Source organism: Trachurus trachurus (assembly GCF_905171665.1).
Source record: "Trachurus trachurus genome assembly, chromosome: 3".
Classification (NCBI taxonomy): Eukaryota; Metazoa; Chordata; class Actinopteri; order Carangiformes; family Carangidae; genus Trachurus; species Trachurus trachurus.
In genome coordinates, this window is record NC_139893.1 from 17,245,169 (window position 1) to 17,267,752 (window position 22,584).

General features: G+C 41.2%; 1 protein-coding gene across 2 annotated transcripts in view; it reads left to right on the forward strand.

The window, feature by feature from the left end:
* The window catches only part of LOC310984110 (FERM domain-containing protein 5-like), a 70,080-nt gene that overhangs the window by 29,965 nt on the left and 17,531 nt on the right, over window positions 1-22,584 (forward strand). For both annotated transcript variants that reach the window (XM_083969231.1, XM_083969232.1), the window contains exons 2-4: window positions 20,595-20,699; window positions 21,785-21,827; window positions 22,030-22,108. In XM_083969231.1, the coding sequence (XP_083825357.1) occupies window positions 20,595-20,699; window positions 21,785-21,827; window positions 22,030-22,108 (227 nt within the window). The remainder of the gene's footprint in view (window positions 1-20,594; window positions 20,700-21,784; window positions 21,828-22,029; window positions 22,109-22,584) is intronic.

A 22,584-nucleotide genomic window follows, 5' to 3' on the forward strand; every position in this document is an offset into this window, starting at 1 on the left:
CTGATTCATCTCATTGTGGACTGACACATTTACAAATGCACTACTTCGAAAATGTTCAGTGAAACCGGAAACTTGTGCGAGGCCGACATGGTGAGTGCTCGTCAAAACTACTTCTGCTAATGGAGTCCAGCAGGCTGAATATATTGACATGATGTGACGAGACTTCCATGTAGTTATATGAGTATGTTCATGGTAACTCTTGTCACCAGAGATGTTTTGATTTTGACACTGGAGATGTAATGTGACAGAGCTGGAGGACGACAAGCGTGCCACAGGAAGGCAAAAGGGAAAGATGGCTGAACTCGTGTCGAGACACTGGTGCAAGTCTCGGGAAATTAATGTGCTTCTCTGTCAATTCAAGTCAGTAAATGTTAATCTTGTACTCAAAAAAGATGAGCTGTGTCCGCGTCTGGACACGCGAACACATTGACTCTACAGGCTTTAATGTTGTAGGTTCCGTATAAGTCGGCATTGAAGGATGTAATTGTACCGTGAGGTGCTGGATAAAAGGCAGCTGGCTGTGTCCCTGTTGGGGTGATGTGATTTGGTGGAGGAAAAGCATAAAAATGTGTCTCAATCCATCTAAAATCCATTTTGCCCAAATCTCTTTTTTCCTCAAGTCCTCCACCATGGACCGCCTTAGCCTTCAATCTATGTTTATGACCTGGCCTGTCATTACTTTCATTTTGCTTCCATGATTACTTTGTTCTCTGTCAATTCCATTTGTTCACCCACTTTCCTTTCAGCGACGGTATTGGCATTTCCGACTGTTTGAAATGTTTTACAGACCCTATAGGAGACTCCTGGGTATGATGCTGTCTGTCTGCGTGTAGCTCAGACAATGAAGGGTAAAGAATGGGAGTCTATGTTTTATCTTAAAAATAGATCATTTGAAACTCTAAAAGCCTAGTTGAAAAGGTTATACTTTCTGAGCGCTGCCCTTCAGCAGACAGAGCAGACTCTGGGAACAAGAGGTTGAAGATGTGGATAACAGCTCAGTGGGAGGAAAGAGAGGCTTTGATAGTGCTTCTTTGTCCTGCAGGCACCTGCTCGGACACGGGAGCGCTCTCGTTCAAACCCTCTCGTTCCTTTATCTCGACCAAGTTCCAACTTTGAAATTATGTTTGTAGAAATGTCTCCAATGGTAATGATGTGAATTGTTACGTTCAATTGTAGTTTCACCCAGCTTTTCATCAGTAGGGCTTTTTTTTTTTTTTTTACCAACTTTCTACTTGGTAAAGACGAAAGTTTTTCAGTCGCTGTTCACTTAATTGTTAACATATCTTTTCTACACAACATCAGAGCTGATTATCCTCTTGTTTTTAACATTTAAATCTCTCTCTTTGCTCTTTTACTGCACTTAAGCTTCATGAGGATCATTTCTTTAAAGGGTCTGATTGCCAAAACCTGTTTTCTATTTATTCAGTCGTGCAATTAAAATGCAATTCACCTTTCATTCGAGATTTTCACGTCACAAGCATCACTGCAGCACCGTGGCGTATTTGTGCCAATGAAATGCACTCTTTTTGTTTAGAAAAAAATGGTCAAGGAACTGAAACTTGTAATTCAGCTGGTTTATTCAAGATTGTGTGGGAGTTCGTGCAAAACATCATGCCATTTTGGTGCATCTGAGAGGCAAGTCAAAGTCAACAGATACTCTGTCACTCAAACATTTGCTTTAGTGTCCCCAAATCCATCTAAAAATATGTAATTATCTTTCTTTGTCGATGAACAATTTCCGTTCTTTCATTAATCCCATGAACATAAATTTGACTTCCAAATAGACACCATTTTTGTGATGTTGTGTATTGCACATACCAAATCTCCACATTCTCCACTTGATGAACCCACTCGACTGGACTGAATGGACAAGGATTAATAGTCACAAATCTGAAAAGTTTCTCAAAATAAAATCTTTATGGAGGCAAAGAAAATACTATCAATATTTCATCTCCTCTCCTTTCACTGTCTAATAATTGTTCTTAAACTGCACATGTAAATATTATTTTTCAAGTTTTTCTCATACTTTTTTTTTTTTTTTCTTTAACCAGAGAGCGGCTCTCGAGTTTAAGCAAATGCTTGTACATTTTGAAAGTGATTGTTCAGAATTATTCCCAGTGTGTGTTCAACTGCTTTTGTATAAATCAGTGGATTGATGATCACAAGTTTGTGTATCGTGTTGGATATAGTCTGTAGGAGCAGATGATTAACTACACTGTAAGCTTGTTATTCTCTATTGTGGACCACCGACTCTCTTGTATCGGCACACACCTCCATGAGTCTCAAAGTCAACGTTAGACTTCCGAGCTGTGTGTTCACATTTTTGCGTATGCAGTGTAAAGGTCATGTGTGGGTGGTTAATCACTGCTCATGTGCTGAGGTTATGGATGAGATGAATACAGCAGAGGGCTGTGCATGCCTGCAGGTTAAAACACTAGAAAGCACAATATCGTAGTGCCGCGTCTACGATGGGGTTGTAAAGGAGAAAAGTATTTGAACAAAGCAAAGCATCAAATTGAATAAAAAAAAATGTATAGACAAAATTTTGGTTTTAAAAAAGTCTCTCACAAAAGTCATCTCCTAATCTGTAGTTAAGGACATTCTCACCCCACTGTATGAAACAACTGCTCATGAATGCACAATTTGTTTCTGTGGTTTCTAAGCTAAACAGAAGTGTTAGGATTGAGATGGTTTTCCTGCAAGGTGGCTATTTTCTCTGTGGTTATATTATATTCTACAGTGGTAACTGAATTGTGTGGGCAAAAGTTCCACTAAGAAGATTACCCTCAGCAGGAATTTAGATAGGTTCGAACCATTAAAAAATTTGCTTGTGAACCATGAGATTGAAATAAACATCAGCGCCTTGTGCTCCACAGCGCTTAGTTTAAACAGATTTATAAATGGTGAGATTTGGCATCAGAAGCAGTTCTTCACTTGGCAATATAGTTTATATTTAACGGGAGAAGATGATAGTAAACACAGAGGACTATTAGGGTAGTAAGTTTCTGAAATGCAGATTGTTTGAAAGCGTCTATTTTTCTCACGGCATTTGGCAGCGTTCCCGAGAATCACATGATCCCTGAGCAAGCGGAGGTCACAGATTCATACGTTTATGGCCTACAGCCAGAACACACAATGCACAACATCACCAACACTGTTTGTCTTTTTGTAGTAAGAAGAGTTCAAGACTTCTACAATCACAATGTAGGTTTTCTCAGGTTTCCTTAGACGTGCTCCCCCCTCTGCCTTTATCAACAGATCGGTACAAGAGGGAAGTTGTTTTACTGCTGCCCTGGCTCGGTTTTCCATTCACAACATCATTCTGGCTGCAACCTGAGTGTTATGACAGCACAGCGACGTTCACATTGTCCCCAAAGGAGATAAACCAATTCATCCAAGTGTGCTCATGGTGCATTCTGGGGAGTGTGAGGAAATAATGAAAAACCATTTGTGTAGAGGATACATTGCCCCGGCATCGTCTGAGGGACTGTACGTCGTGTGGCACTTTGATGAAAGAAGATAATGAAGGCCATGTGCATGTATGAGCAGAGCATTAATAGAGCAGAGAGATGTGTGTGTGTGTGAGAGAGAGAGAGAGAGAGTTAGAGTGAGAGAGCACCACAGCGTCCTTCTGAATCCTTGTCTGGATGCAAGTGCAGCAGATGCAGGGCGCCTCCTCCTATCATGGGCCATGATCAGTAACACATTTGACCTGCTTACTGCTCGGTCAGGGCAGCAGTGTTGCCAGTTAGCACTTTTCACAGAGCAAACCACTGTTGGTGGTGTCACAGCTCAAAGCTTTTGTTACAGTGCTGCCCTTCACTGTGGTGCTTATAAAATGCAGCCAAGGTTTTTTTTTTTTTTTTTTTTCAAAAATATAAAGCTGCTGTGTCTTGAGGTCACGTTCAATCATCTGTGTTGCTCATTCGTTCTGTTCTGCATGCCACATTGAAGTTGTAGCTGAGGGGTGTTTTTCCTCGCACATCTTTCCAACAGTGCATTACTGGGTTGTTCGCTCACTAATTTCACACATCTCATGCAGCGAATCTTATCGCTTACCTTTTCACGGTGAGCCAAATGGCTGCTCAGCCAAGTAATAACGTCTATGTATCAGCAGTGCTCCTTGAGTTAATCTCTGAAATGGACTGCCATTATAAGGCCTAAGAAGCTGAGTAATTGTTGGGTTAAAGTGGCCTCTGGGCATTTACTGCAGTTAGCCTCTCAATACTTAAACCACTCATTTCTGCCACTGTGCACAAATGAAAAAAAAACATACAAGTCATCACCACCATATAGCCTGTTTGAAGAGAGTAAACAGCGTCTAGGCGTCTACTTGATGTTTCAAGTCAAGTTCTGTTGTCGGAAAAAAAGTTAATTATTTGAAATGAAATATTTGTCAGGATTCATGTTCAACACCCGTCGTTATATAACAAGTGTCACAGAAGGAATGCACCACCAGTTGACATTTGAATGCAAGACAAGCTCTTAACAGCTGAGAAAACAAGCCGCGCTTTGTGCTGGATTCCTTCTCACTATACAGTTTATTACCTTAGAGAAAAAGCACTGTGACTGTTTTAACTGGTTTGGCCTTGTTCTTATTCAAGAGTGTCAGAGCACATTGCTCAAACTCAAACTTAATCTCCCACACCACCACCATTCCTAACCAAACAGTTTAATGATCATTTTGTAATGATATACAAAAAGCATTGTTGATTTCATGAAATCAAAGTTTTACTAGATATTGTGAGCCGCACTGACCTTCCTATGGGTTTTTTAGTTGCCTCCTCTAGCTACACTGTCCTACAGAACAGAACAGTTTTGCTCCACCTCTTGTGATTGTTTAATGATAGACTTTAGCCTAGTTCTTTTTAGTAAGTGACTTCTGGGAGAAACTGATTTGCTGAAGTCAAAGCTGTTATACGCTTTAAAACCTCACTGACTGAGCCTCCTGGTCTGAGTCAGGGTTGTGTTGACTCGATTAGCATTGATTTGGACATCAATCAGAGGTTTACAGTGATGCTCTCCACCTGCCTTGTGCTCCTCTGGTGACCTTCACCTCGTTCTTGGACCAGTCAAGTGCTTGAGTACCAACACATACACATACAGGACAGACCCTCCAACTCCCCTCGCTCCTGTTTGGTTGTAGGATTAGATTACCGTTTCATGCCCAAAACATTTCAGCCACAGTGGCAGCCTTGCTGCAGGGAAAGCTGTGTCTGTCAGATGGTTGGCTGATGAACTGCTGTGGTCCAGACTGAAGTATCTCTACAGCTATTCAATAGATTGGCATGAAGTTTTGTACCGAGATTCATCACTCGCAGAGGATGAAGACTAATGACTTGGATGATCCTCTATATTGTCCTCAAGCATCATCATGAGGTTGATGTTTGTGATATTGAGTGAAATATGTTTAGTCTAATTATTAGATGGATTGTCATAGAGTTTGGAAGACATTCATGCTCCCGTCAAGATAAATTATAACTTCCTTGATCCATTGACATTTTCATCTCACAACATCTTCAGATCAGAAGAAATTTCAAGAAGCTTCAGAGCTTTTGGTGTAACTGTTCTCAATGTTTAGTGCTCATTAACAGGTTTTTGCACATTAACAGGCCAAATGACAGTATGTTAGCATTATCATTGTTAGCATGATGCCATTAGTATCTCACTCAAAGTATTTGCTCTGTCCAGGCGGCATAAGACAGCAGAGTCTTAGTCTTCTTTTGGATGTTACACTACTTCTTAAACAGTAAAGATTTTAATTCAGGAATTACCACAATCTTTCTTTTATTTCCATTTTTTTCATGTCTCAGGGAAGCAGAGGGAAAAAGGGCAAACGAAGTTACTCAATTTATCCTTTTCCCCCACTAACGTCATCTGTCATGCACCACCAATGACAACAATACTTATACATTAAGACAGTTTTTGTAACATTGAATCTGTAGCTGTTGCAGAATCTGTTGAGTTGTGAACACTTCCTGGCTAATATCTGTCACAATCACAGAAGCTCAGAACCAGCTTATCATCATTATGCATACCAGGCAATATTAGCTGTCAACATAATTTGACTGAAGACCAGCGATGGGTGATTTTTTATTTATGATTTTTATTTGATTGTGAGTGTTCAGCATCCTCTACGATAATGAGCTTCCTGTTGAAGCCCGTCTGAAGAGTCTGAGTTTACATCCTGACGGATTCCAGATGTTTCTGGTATCTTGTATTCTTGCAACGATGTTTATCTAATGTAACAATGAAAAAATGTCCTGCTATAACACAGGTACTTTGGACAGTGAACGCACCACGATTGCAGAGTAGTTTAAAAAAAAAAAAAAAAGACTAAAAAAAGTGTCATCCAGAAAACCGTAGAGTAAGAAATGCTGGTATGAAGGACATTACATTTCTATTTGCAGGGAGTCTCTTGTGATCAGGAGCTATGCTCTAGATTTCTGGCACCGTTTAGTGAATCCAATTTAGAGTGTCCCCTCATTTCTTAAAAGGCTCCGTTAAGAATGACAGCAATGATTTAATGTGTGACAAATTACGTATAAGTAATATCTGGAGGCCAGCGTTGTCTCCGCTGCGATTTAGAAGCGAAAATGACATCACTGTTGATCAGTAATACACATAGCCTTTACATTACTGCTGCTCTTGCTTCTTTCAGACTGTTTAAAGACCCCCTCCAATCATCCTACTGTAGCTATGTTAGAGTGTTCTCAGTGGTCTTCAAATTGTGGTTACCGGTATGAAGGTTTTAGCTTGTAACCACTAGTGCCCTGTCCTGGGATTCTGACGCAACAACCCCAGTCTGCCTGAAACTGCCAGTTAGCGTCTGCCTTGGGTCACAGCTTTTTGAAGGCATAAATGCAATTTCACACTTACTTTTGTGCTGATCTGTCCTGTAGCATGACAAAAATGCCACACGAACATGTGAACCACATGAAAAACACGATTTTCATTGTAGGGAGTCTTTAATGTGATATCGTAATATACTTAGTGAGGGTCATTTCACACCAGATTTGAAACTTGCTATATTTAAATCCCAAAATGTAAAGATTGACACTCCAATAAATGAAAAAATACTACATCTGCAGATGTATTTCCAATCCATGTATTATTGATCACTTCTAGCAAAGTGAAATCATGGTTTTATCTCTGTGAGCTAAAAAAAAGTATGTAAGTATTGAGCAGGTGGCTTGGTATACCTGGAGGTGCCAGTGTTATTGATTCTGTATGTTCTGTCCTTGGTGTATCCGTTAGGGTCATCCCAGCCATGTTCTCCTAAATGACAAAGACAGGAAGTTTAGACAGAAGCAGCACTCTCAGTTACAGCTGACTTTGCATCCGCTACAGAAATCAGTGCATGGAAAGTGATCCATAAGTTTTGAAGGTGTGTACTGTACATTTGCCAACTGTGACTATCACCATCAGATTCATCACCGGCCGTAGTTGTATTTTCTACAATTGATTAAAACGACCAAGGAATGGTTTCTGTAGTGTGTATTACAGTGTGGTGGTCATATTGGGCAAAACAGTCTCAAGTCTGTTCACAAAAGAGAGGAAAAATCATTGTTTTCCCCAGTGAAGACATTTCTCACTTGCTGTGTGTGCGTTCATCCTACAGCGAAAATGTTGACTGGGCATACATTGCTGCAGAGCTTATTTAAATGCCAGACACGGCACCCGCTCTTATACCTTTGGCTACAGTGAACAACGATTCAGCTGCACTCCCCCCCGGCTTTAACACATTCCCCTGAACTAAATCTTTGTGCTTTTTTCCCCAAATGACATAACAGTTTGTGTTATAGTTCATGACTACAGAATACTGAGATAAGAGACGTGCTTTACTCTGATTATTTGCTTGCAGCTGCTTGCTCAAGATGTGTATACAGTATACCATAAAGTCTTAGCAACACATTTTTTATAGATTTGAACAGGACGGCTGTCCACAGACATGGACATCAGGCCACCTTGTCACTCTAAAGCGGCCATAAATGTGAATGTTATAAAGTGTTTGAAGTTGTTTATCTACATGCCGACCCTGTGTATAGACTGGCAGCCGCAGCCTGTCCCTATACGTCAGCTAGGAGGGGCCCATATCCACCAACCAACAAGGATGAGCTGTATTACTACTGCATGGATTGATGTCGAATCTGCTTAAAGAGGGTGTCAACCTGAACAAAGTTGTTACTATTTAAATGGAGCAAGTAGTCAGAAGGTTTTGATGTCACTATAGTAACTCCTCATGGTCTGTTCACTTCATGATGGTGATGTAAACTATAACCCCAGAGACTACAAAATCACATCTGCCAACATCTGCCAATTTTTTGTGCATATAGAATTGAACTGCTGCAGGCTGCAGTGTATTGGGAGCAGTATTTGGCAACGTGGCTTGGCCGGGCTGCCAAGGAGCGGAGTCAGTTAGAATGGCTTACGTTGCCAATTGGATGTGGCTGGCAATTGTTTGAAGGTAGAGGTGCTCGTGTTTTGTTTGCCAACACGCTGCTATAGGGCCGACATGTTAGTCCAGAAACAAGGCACAGGAAGTACCCAAAGCATGTGTTTCTACATTTTAGCTAATTAAAAACTCCTGCAGTCTATTGAGATGGAAACAAGTTCAAACATTCAGGTTGAAAAATAATTCAGATTGAAAAGCCAAGTTATGTCCATATGCATTAAGTTTCTGGAGGGAGTGCACTGCTGAGTCCCTCAAGCCGAGGGGTTAAAGGAAGGATGGAGAGAACAGGTGCTCGGTGGTTTGGCGTCTTTTTATGTCATGCACATCACTGCCCAAAAGCCTGAGAGACTGCTCAACTGGGGCAAAAAGACACTTTGTGACTGTTGTCTTTCTTTTTTACTCTGGTGCTCCCCCCTTTTTCATCCTGTCCTTCTTTCACTTTCCTAAATTCACCTTGCTTCCCCTCTCCTCCCCTGTCCTCTACTCTCCTCTACTCTCCCTTCACAAACATCCAACCAGTGCATTAAAGCGGTAGCGAGCTCTCAGACTATGGTTGTGCCTATAACTCTTGTGAGTTTCCGGCACACAGGGCCACTTCTCCAGTGTGGCATCTCTGTAATGGAGCCCCCAGGAGCACGAGCCTCTATCCAAATGAGAGAGGATTTACACAACTGAGCGGTGATTGTGAACGCAGCCTCTGCATCGCTGAGTCCCACTGGGCCACTTCAAGGGCAATAAGATGGCAGCCCGCTGACAGTGAACATCTTTTTAAGAGGATCGCTGTCTTTCTTTCTTGCAGCTGAGGGGTTTTTAGGGACATGTGAGTGAACATGAAAAAGCTGTGGTGGAGGTGTATTACTTGGAATATGTAATCAAATAATATCATACCTGATGAAAGCACATTGTTGTGTCACAGGTTGGTGAATGGATTGGTACATTTACTGAGCTCTTTGGTTAGAAGGTTGTTTTATTTGTAACATATTCAAGTGACTGCACTGTGACCGTGGTTCAATATTTCAGTAAAAACATCTTTGCTTAGAGTAAATACATCTTAGAATATGTGGAAATATTAACTTCTGCCATTCAAGTATAATTCATTACCAGATACAATGAGCGGCCGTACAAGACATAATTAATTCTGGCCCTCTCACACACATATATTCTCCTTACACATACATATATTCTCACTCTCAAATACATATATTCTCCTCCCACATACATTTATTATCCTTACACGTATATATTCTCATTCTCGCTCACATTCATTCTCATTTCATGTTCATATTCTCACTCACATACATACATTCTCCTTTCACATACTTCTCACACATATACATTCTTATTTTACGTACATGTATACTTCTCATACATATAGGGCCCTAGTTTGGTAGACCAGGCGCAGTCTAGGTGCAGCGCAGGTGCACCATGCCAACGGGGTGTGTCCAGGCACACTTTGCAAGTTTTGTGCCCGGCGCAGGCCTTCCCTCCTACCGGTGCAAGTGAGAAAGGAGGAGAGAAGGCGTGGAGTGGGATTAACACAGCCCATTCAGATCTTCACCAATGAAATTAGCTCCTCTCCTCACCTTTAACTGCGCCACAGCCGATGCGCACTGCAATTATGTCATTTTATACTTCAACATGGACAGAGGAGACAGCGACGCCAGAGGCCAAACCTCTCCCAGATGTGACGGGACAATCTATATAGATAAAAATGCATGTGTTGATTCCATTAGTTGCATTAAATAGTGTTTTTTGTAATTATTTGTTGCATTTAAATGTGCCTGGAACTGTGGAAACCTGCCTGTGAGGTCTTGGTGACGTGTGCAAACTGCGCACCGGTCAGCCAAACTACCACTGCGCCGGCTGCGCTTCACCCTGCGCTGAGAGTAGACCAGGTTGGAGCTGGTGGGCTTTTGGCGCACCCTCGGCGCGGCTTTTTGGCACGAAACTTTCACTGCACTAGTTGGAATCTGTGACACCTCCCCCTGCTGCGTCGCCACACCCATCTTGGCACAGCGCGGTCTACCAAACTGCCAAACTGACCGTGCACCGGGCTGCGCTGGTCGAAACTTGCACTGCGCCGGCTGCGCCACCTTGCGTCGTACCACAAAACTAGGGCCCATATACTTAACTCTCAACACATGCACACATTTTCACTCTCACGTACAGTACATGCATTTACACTTAAAGCAGAAGTAAGCAATATTTTTGTGTTAAAGCAGATATCAGCTTCACGGCCGTTTCGGCTAATGCTGCGTTCAAGGCAGGCTTTTGAAACCGTAAGTTACAGCTTCAAGTCACAACTACGACTTGGTAGCGTTCCAGGTAACCCGTAGCTCGTGTTTTTACCATCCTGTTGTCTGTGAAAGTTCCCTATAACGGCCACTCGTAACTTCCGACCCGTGAACTCGTACCAGATCGAACTGGTATAACTTCACAGGAAGGAAAAACACAAAGTACGAGTTTCTTTGAACGCACCATGAGTTAGCAGCCCCCGCCCTTGTCAGGCATCAATTGGTCCTCGTGCTACGTCACCACATTCACGCGCATCCCTTGGCTGCACACACAGCCCTTCATGCCGTTCTCTCTCCTCATTGGATAACACTTGTATCCCACAAGGAAAATTTTCTCCTCGGGTTACAGCAGAGCAGAGTGACGGAGAGACTCGTGTTTAGGCTGAAATACTTCATGTAAGTGATTGCTGACGGAAAATAGGACTATTTAGGACTTATATTAACAAAAACATTCCACTGATATCTGCTTTAATATAAGTCTTAAATAGTTATATCTTCCGACAGCAATCACTTACATAGAGTGTTTGGACCGAAACACGGGTCTCTCAGTCACTCTGCTCTGCTCTGAGCCGAGGAGAAAACTTTTCTTGTATCCTACAAGCTTTATCCAATGAGGAGAGAGAATGGCATGGAGGGCTGTGTGTGCAGCCAAGGGATGCACGTGAATGTGGTGACGTAGGGACGAGGACCAATAGATCCATGACGAGGGCGGGGACTGCTAACTCCATCGGCTGACAAGAAGTAGCCAAAACGACCGGATCGCTTACTTCTGCTTTAAACACGTGCATTCTTTAATCTCACTCACATACATTCTAACTCTTACATTGATATACTATCACTTTTACATATCTACTCTCATCTTTCTTTGCTTTCACAGGTGGAAATTGCCAAAAATGGCCTCTGCATGAAGAGGTTAAACAGGAAGTCACTCTCAACCCAGGAAATAGGCCTACATGTGCAAGACTTGCTCAGCTTATCCTGGCATTATATTATATGCCATAGACAATGATGATATTGAAGGTTATCCTGTTTACTTTTTTGGTGCAGTTTAAGTACCAGCGAGGATGACATCAGGCTTTTGTTTTGCAAAGAGAAGCCCCCATTCTTTTGTACGTGACAGGCTTATTGAAACCTTCATAATCACCTTCAAACTATAGCTCTCTTTATTCATGGGGGTAGGAAGCAAAACTAAGTGTGTGGGGGGTCCTCCTCTGGAAAATCTTTACTCCAGAAAAACTTTTTGCCATTTCTGCTCTTCAATTAAGCTCAATGCTCCAGAAAAACTTAATAAGGCCTTTAAAAGCCAGGTGAACAAATTTTGAAAAACTCATTTTAAGGATGCAAGTTTTGATTGATCTATTTTTCCTGACTGATAACGGACACTCGTTAACCGATAATTTACCTGATAAGATTAAAATGATCTATTAAACGTCTGTGACAGGCTTATGCCGATCGGCAACCCAATCCCCTATCGGCTTTAAAAAAAATTATAGCAGCACCATCCTTACAGGTGATGAACATGAAAACACACAACTTTTTTTATTTGTGTATGTATTAAACAAACTAAAGTATACAATTATATCACTGAGCTTTATGCCATGAGTGTTGGCATATTTAGTGGTATTTCAACCTGCTTCCAGCCAAGCTAAGCGAATCACAATCTTGCTCGTTACTCCTACAGTACACTACTACCATTAATAATCTTCATCTTTAATCAGACCTCTAGAAACAAGGTCATGTTTCATAGTCAGAGCTGGAAGTAGAATATGTGAACAAATAAACCCCCCAAAAAACTCTAAAATATTTATGCATCTGTTCAAGAGGAATTAAACAGTGGGAGCCCATAGACATAAAATTGATGTTTTATCAGCATTATTATATCCACAGTGTTTCTTGAGCTATGTTGAGGTTAAAGCCAGGGACAAGTTATATAGCCTGAACAATTTAAATAAGTGCCACATTGCTATGCAACAACAGTGAATCACCGGCATGCAGCTAAAGTAATGGGTGTGCAGCTAAATAAAGATCCAATCTCATACACTTTTGGGGCATTACATGAAAAGGAGGAAGCCTTATCCATACGCAGTGGCATGACTCATTTCCATATAAATATCAGTGAGCAGGGTTTTATTCAGTTTTTTTTTTTTTGGCTTGAGTGTAATCAGCCCTATAAACACACACATATTACTGACTGGCTGAGTGGTGGAGTTCTGCTACTGGTCAGCACCAAATTACATTACTATGTTGTGTTTCTTGTTTGTTTTTGTTTTTTTACTTCATCTTTTATGTGTTGCCTTAGATAAGTTGTACTGAACTGGTGTTACTATTTAAAAGAGATTCCTCAGTGCAGCACAATCACTCCTTGGCTGACTTACATGTAATAGAGGTAAGGTAAAACGAAACAAATTATGTAAAAAGTTTTCCAATCAGTTCACAGATTTTTGTTAAAGGAATAGTCTGTATAGAATAGACACTTTGGGAATATGCTGACAGTATTCACTTCCTTCAGATAATCAGGCTGATGTCACTCTTCTTTTCAGCTCTTTTATGGAAATAGACTGGTTGAAACCCTCTTGAGATCACTGCACACATCAGCAGTTTATACTGATTTATATGCTCCTCTTACATCACTGCAGTGTTGGTTGCTGCTGTTCATTACTGTGAAGTCAAAATGTGTACATATAACACAAATAAATACTCAACCTGTCTGCAGGCTGCATCATAATATACTGTCACTGCATTACGTCCCTTCTGTTGCCAGGGAAAACATGTTGAGTGTAAATTCTGTAATACTATTCAGCCGTTGACTGACAGGAGCATCCACTACGGACGTCCGCCTCTGTGCATGTTCTCCAGAGGATTGGAGGTACACATTACCATATCATAAGATTATAGTAAGCCATTTACAGACTTCACTGCTGGCAGCCCTGGAAGCAGAAACTTTGAGGACAGTAAAAATCAGCATAAAGATCATGGAGTGGGGCACTGAGATATGCTATCAACACTGTGGCTCAGCCCCTGAGAAGCGGGTGTTTTTTAAGACCACCATAAACCATTCTTGACGTAATCCCCCAGTACTCAGGAGCTCGCAGCTATATGTAAATACAAAACTAAAACAAATCATCGCTGAGCACCAGCGTTACCATGCAGTCACTGCTATAGGAGCAGTAACCGTTCAGGACCATTCGCCCAGTTGTTGCAATTTCCATCCTGTAGCTTAAAATGACACCATCATTTATTGATGTGGTGTTTCCCGAGCTGATATGGAACCCCTCTTAATAATTAATCTGACGCAAGGTCTGGCCGGGCGCTGCGAGAGCGGCGTGCTGCCGTCGACGTTCCACTAAGGACCACAGTGATCATTTTGGCCCCAGTCTGGGTTATTTCCAGCTCTCCGTTTATCACTTTTATTGTAGCTGTGATGAAGCGCAGCGCGTGCTTCCATAAAGCACTTACAGGCCCCTGCTTGTTTAATACATCCCTCTCCCACTGACAGGCCTGCACTAATCTCATTTACCCATGAGTCACTGTGGCTAATATCACAGCTTCCCGCTCCACACACCCTCAAACTATTATCACTCTTATCACTAACATAAAACATACATCTCATGAGAAACATATAACATACATGAACATGTGCGCACAGAATTATAGTACACTGCGCTAGTGCCACTGCTGCACCTCGTAATACTAGTATAAGCTTAGCTGTTAATTCAACTGCTACCTGCAGTTACCTTACTACAGTTGCTATGACAGGGTCTCTTGCAGGTGTTTCTACTGCTCGTCATTTGTCCTGGTGACTGAGTATCTTACCCTATCCGTTAAGGTTTTTGCCCAGAAATCCTCAGAATAAAATTCTCCTTAAAGGTTTGCAACATAGAAATGGAGAGCTTAATCTTATTGATTCCTCCTCACCTAAAAAAATCCACTACAAAACACACTGCAACAATCTCTCCAATCAATCTCCTGTCATCATACACATTTTTATGAGGAACATCTCAAGATACTTGAACGTTTTCAAATCAACACCTGTATCACATTCAAGTTTTGGCTTCTGTGATGTCCAAAGCTGCTGCACTCCCTCTGGTCTGCTCACACGGCCTCTGACTCTTGAATTCCCGGGGCTAACGGCTCATTACAGTGGATGCTATTGCTTGACCCACCTCTATTAACATCTTCATCCATGAGGTGTGAAGATTTATCTTGTTTCCTGAATTCAGTCGTTATCTAAGGTGCAGGCAATCTCATACATGCTTCCACAAGCACAAAGCTGCATGTGGGCCTCCAGGCCGTCCATTTGTCCTGATAGGGAAGAACAATGAGATCAAATACCACCTTAATGAGTTCCCCATGAAGTGAATGGGAGCTGACAGATAACTGCAACTCAGCTCCTTTATTGTATCATTATTATTATTATTTTTCAAAGCTGCCAGCATCCACAGTGCCATAATATGGCATTGTTCAAGATGCCATTTGTTTATAATGTGGTGGTATTGCTGCTTAAATTTGGGCAAGCTTGTATGGCAGGAATCTTTGTCATAATACAGTATGTCACAGTATAAAGCTAATTTCTTTGGCCTAAAGATCTTAAAGATTAGGTTAATCTTTTCCTTTTCAGTAAGAAGCAGCTCTTTAATCCCTACAAAATATGTATGTAAATCTGTACTCACATTTTAATGGAGTTTAATTACTCTGCAAAGTTAGTTTGGGCAGCTGATTGTGATTAGTGAAAACTACATTTTTTAAAAACTAAATATGTCAAACTGTAGGAGGCTTCACAGATCAAAACTAAACTACTTTTTGTAATGGCCATCAGCCAGCTGGCCGATGATATGTCAGACTCGTGGTTGAATAAGTGTGTCAAAAAAGCCCTTAGTTATTTAGTAACTCCCGAAGATTAAAGTGGATTTACATCTAGGGCAGTGACTTGTAGAGAAGCATGGAAACAGTCTAGCTTGCTCATTATTTGCATGGAATAAACAGATCTCTGTGTCATTTCAGACTAATTCCAAATGAACCCATAGGAAAACAGACAAACACTGAGATCATCAATGGATCTAATTCTTTGCAACGTGATGAAATGAGATGACACTAGGCAGTGTTTAATCCACGTTTTATTTGCTCTGAAATATGATGTAGCATGACTGATTAAAATGCAACTCAACAAATCTATTTTCAAAATCCAATTACTACTGACTGATTACTACAGTACTTTGGAGATTTCTCTCTTTTAGAAGTAACAACAACAACAACAACAAAAACATAACACTTGCTCACCTGATACATCAAGGTTAGTACAAGTTCAGTTCAAAGTTTTTTGTATAGCGCCAAATTGTAGCAAGTATTATGTCAAGGCACTTTACAAGGTTCAGTCAAGACCTTATAATACTGGAGAAAAACCCAGCAGTTCCCACAAGGAGAGATGAGAGAACCAAGAGGGACAAACAGCTGGATAATGTTGACACTTTGAAATAGCAATACTTAAAGTTGGTGTTATTAAAATAATAGTAGCTGTCACTATTATTATTATTATTGTTAAGATACGCCTGTGTTGTGTATGATAGGATTCTTTGTTAAAAATCAACTCAACACACACTGCAGTGAGTGTAAAATCCTCATAAAAGAAAAATCAATCTCACTGCAAAGCCTATTGTATATCTTCTAAACTGTATGGCCATTTATCTCAATAGCAGGTTATTTTATTTCCTGATATTTCGGCAATAAGGGAGTTTTAATCCAAAGATAGCATGGATCTAATTATTCCCACCACTGCAATAAAAGCTAAGGGAGAGAAAACAATGAGAAAAGCAGCTCCCATGGTGGAATCACATGATCACAACCCACATAATAGATCTGCAGTTTATCAACTCAGAAACAATAAAATACAGCTTTAAGTGGAAAAGTATAATATTTCCGCTCTGCAGCCACCGGTGTATCGTAGCTAGGCTCTGGGTTTAAATCTCATAAGGATGTTGAAGAACACTTAACTTTAGATCGATAATGTTTCTGCCTCGGAGCCTTTGCCTTTGTGTCCCAGCGGAGCCCTGGTCAGCGCACTGAAATCCAGTGTGTCGCATCATTATGCAAAGCAAAACACATATACATTACAAGTGTTTGGCAAGCTGCCTCCACATGAGAGAGACTCTTCTGCTCTTTTCTAGCAGAGTTTAGTGGAGCCAGACGATGAGCGCAGGACAGAGGTAAAGTGCATAGCGCTTCGATCTCGTCATTATAAACTGCATCAGAGTGCAGAGTCAGGTGTATTACCAGGAACAATAGGAGTACCTGCACTCATTGTAATGCACAATAGAAGACTCACAATCAGGAGCTCTTTTATTAAGTCGCACCATTTAAAATCTGTTGTAACAGCCGATTAATCAGTTGTAGAAATTGTGTGTGTTTAAGTCGTGCAGCTGCTATAAAAAGCACTGCAGCTCTTGAGTGAGATTTTTTTTGTTTGTTTTTCACAGGCTTTGTTCATGAATGGTTCTATTAATGTGTTTCATCCGTTTTCATTTATTTGCTTAAGTCTTGGACTGAGATTAATCACCCTGCCTCTCTGTTGGTGTTTCATTAGAACTAACTTGGATGTGGATCATCAGTAAATTATTTCTATCCTTCTCACACACACACACACACACACACACACACACACACACACACACACACACGCACACACGCACACGCACACATTTGGGCTTTTCATATACAAAACACAGTGATGCACACATAGGAGGAAACACAGAGACATCATGATTAATTGGGAAGGCTTTTTTTGGGCACCGGTATTGCTGCAGTTTACACTACAGTGCAGAGCAGATGGAGCGAGTGGGAGGTACAGGCTCTGAAAATGTTATGGATCTAGAGGTATCACAGGTGTACCACAGACAGTTATAATGGAGCAAGAAGGATTGAGGCTCTGCGTGCGTGCATGCGTGCGTTTCTATTTTTGCTCCTGGGCTACTCAGCAGGCCTGTCCTGGTGTGTCAGGGTATATGTCGTGACAGTGACATACAGACACACTGACAGAGGAGGTAGAGGCTCGGCCCAGTGCATCCTGGGAAAGGTCTAGCCGGTGCACTGCTTGACACAAGCGGACCGGAAAGGTTGATGTTGTGTTGTGCTTCGATTGAGTTGCTGTGCTTCGAGTTGTAGCTCAAATATTTAATTAAAAACGTAAGAAACTGACTTTGTACTTTAATGAATAGCATCCCCTGAGTTAATTCACCAATCTCCTTGATGCTTCAGTGGTGTATGTTGATGTGATATAGCCGCGTGTTTTCTCTTTAGATCCTTTGGCAGGTTCATCATAACAGACTCATGTTATATTTGTTTGAATCTACAAAGACTTGACTTTATTTTGAGTCATAATATTTGATATACTGCAGCTTGAATGAAGTGCTGGCACAAGCAGACACAGACTATGTGATTCTGTCAACAGGACTGAAACAAGACAAACCAAATTTTAGAGACTGCAACATTGATCACAAGGTTCATGGAAAGATGGGATTACATGCTAATTTGCCAGAGGGGCATGAGTTGATATGAAGACACGTATGCTGTACTGAAAAATGCTCAAACTTGTCAGCTTGAATTTGAGAGGCAAATGTGGATTCACGAACATGATACAGAGACGAGAGGAAACTGGAGACTGGAGGGAAGTACTGTAACATTGGAGGTTCTGGTAAATTCTGAGCTATACACAGACAGTACAAGGAATTAAGAAATGATCATTATTTTATATTCTTTTATCCGTATATTTGTAATTTTGGATAAGCAGACTTGGTTGAACCAATCCAAAGAGAGGCTGTAATTCTAATCTTAGGTCATCCTGACAATGTTGTACCACATGTCACCTGGGGGCTGTTTGTTCTGTCATTTGATCTGATGTTGAGTGAAGCAGAGGTGTGAACAGGCTTCATCATAGAGATTCTCACATTGTCTAATGTGTCTCTACAGGCGTCCTATCTGAAAATGGTTCATACATGGGCCAGTCTATCAATCCAGCCATTTCCCTGTTCTCTCTTTTTGACCACTGTGCTGTGGCATGCATTCTTTCTCTCCCTCTCCCCCTCCCTCTACTTGGTTTTGTCTTTCCCTTCTCTTTTTCTCCTTTCGTTCTCATATATCTGTGCTCGACTTTCTGACTGTGCAGTTTTGTGTCACTTACGTGAACAGAGTGTCTCTTCCAAAGGTCAGAGTGGGATATTTTATAGTGTCCTTTACCACTGAAAAAGGAAAAGCTACTGTATATCCTATATGTGCAGGGCACGTGGTACATAAACATTCTCAGTGGATGTGCAGGCACAATCTTCTATGTCGGCTCGGTGTCTCACCCTGAAAGACATTAAATTCATTCAAATGAATGATAACTTCCAACTTCTTCCAACAACAGTACGATTCAAATTTTGTCCACATACGTCTGTTCCCACTTTATTTACTGAAATGCTCATTCTCAGTGTACTGTACATGTATGTGCAGTGGATGTTCCCACATCACACTCATAACTGCACTGTACCACAGTGTAATGTAATGTCACCAAGTCCTGGTTTATATACAAATGTGGAGTCAACACGCACATCCCAAAAACTCACTGCTGGGTGCTGGACAAAACACAGGTACAAAAGATCAAGTCAGCACACCAGAAGTGCTCCCATGGGTGCAGGGCAACCGATGAAGGGCGTGTCACCTGAAACGTTGCACACATGTGTGTTAAATATCATTAAAATGCACCCATAGAAGCACTTCTTGTGTGCAGACTTTATTTTTGACAAAATTCTGGTTTCACGTGTCTCAGGCTGGGCACAGAGAATCCTTCCCCTGTCTGCAGATGAATGTGAACTCTCCTCTGGTGAAAGTGAACAGGAAGCTTTTGAACCTGCTCAGTACAGTTTCCTCTGAAGTCTGGGGCCTTAATGAATTGCAGTGTCATGGTCCAGAGTTAAAACTTTGCAGACTTCTGCAGTAAAGCTCCAATTACTGACTGAAGTTTTGTTCATGGCAGCCTTGTTGCCACATACAGTAGCCTACCTTATTGTTGCAGTTAAATCTAAATCAACACGCCATTAGATATATAGGTTTTAATGAGTCTTGTGGAGAAGATGCAGCTTGCTAGTGACAGGACAGCACGGCACTGTCACGATCTCAACTGCAGTATATTTAGATTTTGTTTCTCTTCAACTAATGTAGAGGTTTTCTCATTGAACAACAGGCAAACCTTGTATTTCCTGGTGTTTTAATGATATAAACACTATTCAGATGTTTGTACTTCCTGGCATGTGAAAGGCGTCCTCTCCTTTCTTTATCAGCCTACCTTTTTATTTTCCCCACACCTTTGTCTCACTGCTTTTCCAGGTCTTTTCCTGCAGTAGAAAATCTCTCAAAGCTTTCACAGATGGCTGCTGCCTTGATATGAATATTTGATAGCCCTCATACATCTCCCTTGAGGGTAGTGAAATATTAAAACATTTTCTGCTGGCCATTTTGACTTCTCAGAGGCTCCAAAAAAATTGACTTCCTGATGAGACGGGAGGAAAAACATGCTTGATGTGACAATATCAACACGTTTGTAAAATGTCTTCGCCAGCGTGGTAACATGTGATGTTGTGGGTCACTCGCTCATCATGATCGGTGTTGGCTTTGGAGCTCAGTGTTCACCCATATGCATCACTGATCTGCTGGGGGTTCATTAGCCGTGTCTGTGATTATGCAGACATTAGGGGTGGAGAGGATGAGGGCTGTGAATGGAAGTGACTATGTTCTGTCTTTTTCTACTTCTCTCTCTGGCCACTGTCCCTCAAAAGCGAGATCATCTTATGAATTTTCTCATGTCATTTCTCTCTCAGCGGGATGCCAAGGGACAGTACCTGTTTGACCTCATTTGCCACCATCTCAACCTGCTGGAGAAAGACTACTTTGGCATTCGATATGTTGACCCAGACAAGCAAAGGGTAAGTATTTTCTTTCTCAACTAATAAAACCAATAAAACTCCAGTGATGTGATATCAGCCTCAGTTTTCCAGTTGCAAGTGCCTCATTTTAGCTGAGTGTAAATTTGTCATTCGTCCCCTTGAATTAAACATAACTTCAGAGAAACTCCTGCTCCTTTAAATGCGGTAGAATTGATTAGGTGATAATATTGTTGAAATATTTTTTAAATAAATAAATTCCCTTGGAAAACCAGTGAAACTAACTAATACGAGAATATAAGAAGGAAGCTCTGTGGCTTATCATCTCTACACTGTGGTTTGCAGTCTGTTGATCACCAGTCAGAGCAGATTATCAGTTAAATCTCAGACTGACAGACACTGTATTAAAGCTGTTAAGTATGACTGCCAGGTCTAACTGGTCTAATGAGTCTTTTTTTTTTCTCTTTCCGCTACATAAATATTCAGCCCATTCAGGTGCTATAGGTCTGCAGGTCAATTATGCAAGCCTTTGAGAGGCCAGCCCCTTTAATTGATATGAGTACCAATCACAGAAATGAACAGCCCTTTGTGAATCTGCAGAGCTTGAGCTGTGTGTTTGTTTATCATGCACTTTTGAGCTGTGAATGGGATTACAAAGGCTTTGCAGGACTTGAAAATGTTTTACACTCTGCAGCCCCTGTGTGTTTCAGTAGTGAAGACAGCAGCCAGCTGAGAGACATTCTCAGGAAATGTTAATGCAGCCATGTTGAAGAAAAAAAAAAACAATGCACCAGCAAAGGTAGTGAAGCATCATTGTGTGGTGCAGTGGCCCATTATCGTCAGCGTGTCATCGTCTCACTGATTAGAGCCAGTTTCGACTCATGATGTTTAGCACTCTGACAGAAAACAGTTCTCCCCTGATTATCTTCCAAACAGCTTTCTTTCATCTCCTCTCTGCGTGGCGTTGGAGGGAGTTTAAATAAACAGAGGGAAAGAAGATGAGGGTAATTCTACTGTACCTTGAGGCTATAGATTTCAAGTCATCATGCTCAGCTGCCGAGCAATCAGACTCCTGACTGACAGTTTAGCTGCTATAGATTCTTCACATCTCTTTCTCTGCCTTTCAGCACTGGTTGGAGTTTTCAAAGTCAATTGCCAAACAAATGAAATGTAAGTATTTTTTTGAACACACATGATAACTGTGTGCCATTTCTCCAGTACTTTTCTCTATTTTCTCACTTCTGAAATATAATATTTGACAAGAATAAAAGTGGGGAAAACACAACAAGACAACCAGCAATCAACAATCAGCAACATCTGATTCATGATAAAACCTAATGCCAAACATAAAAATGTCGTCTCTCCTCTGCAGCCCAGCCTCCATTCACTATGTGTTTACGTGTCAAGTTTTACCCACCTGACCCTGCTGCCCTTAAAGAGGAAATCACCAGGTAAGATTTTAAGACGGCTCAGTGGGAAGCAGGTGGGGAGGGTGGAGGGTTTAGACTGAAGTCAACATCAAACTTTGCACTTGTGATTCTAAAAGTGCCCATAGGTGTGAGTGTGAATGGTTCAACCAGCAACCTGCACAGGGTGTACCACACGTTTCCTACAGTACTGTCACCATACAATGGTTACTGTATATGATGGATATGGATGATAAATGAAAGAATTAAAAGTTGCATGTCCCAGCTTTTTCCTCACAGAAACTGAGGGTGGTGGTGACATATCTATACCTCTTCAGGTGTTTGTTTTGCATCCTTAGCTGAGTTAAATCAGTCATATACTACAAGCAAACTGCACAAAAGGCAGTTGAGTTTATGAATGTTGTCACTGTACAGAGGCATATACTACCATACATATACACAGAGATAACGTGGGAAACTTGACTATAAAATTGTTGAACAAAGAGTTGGACAATCAATGA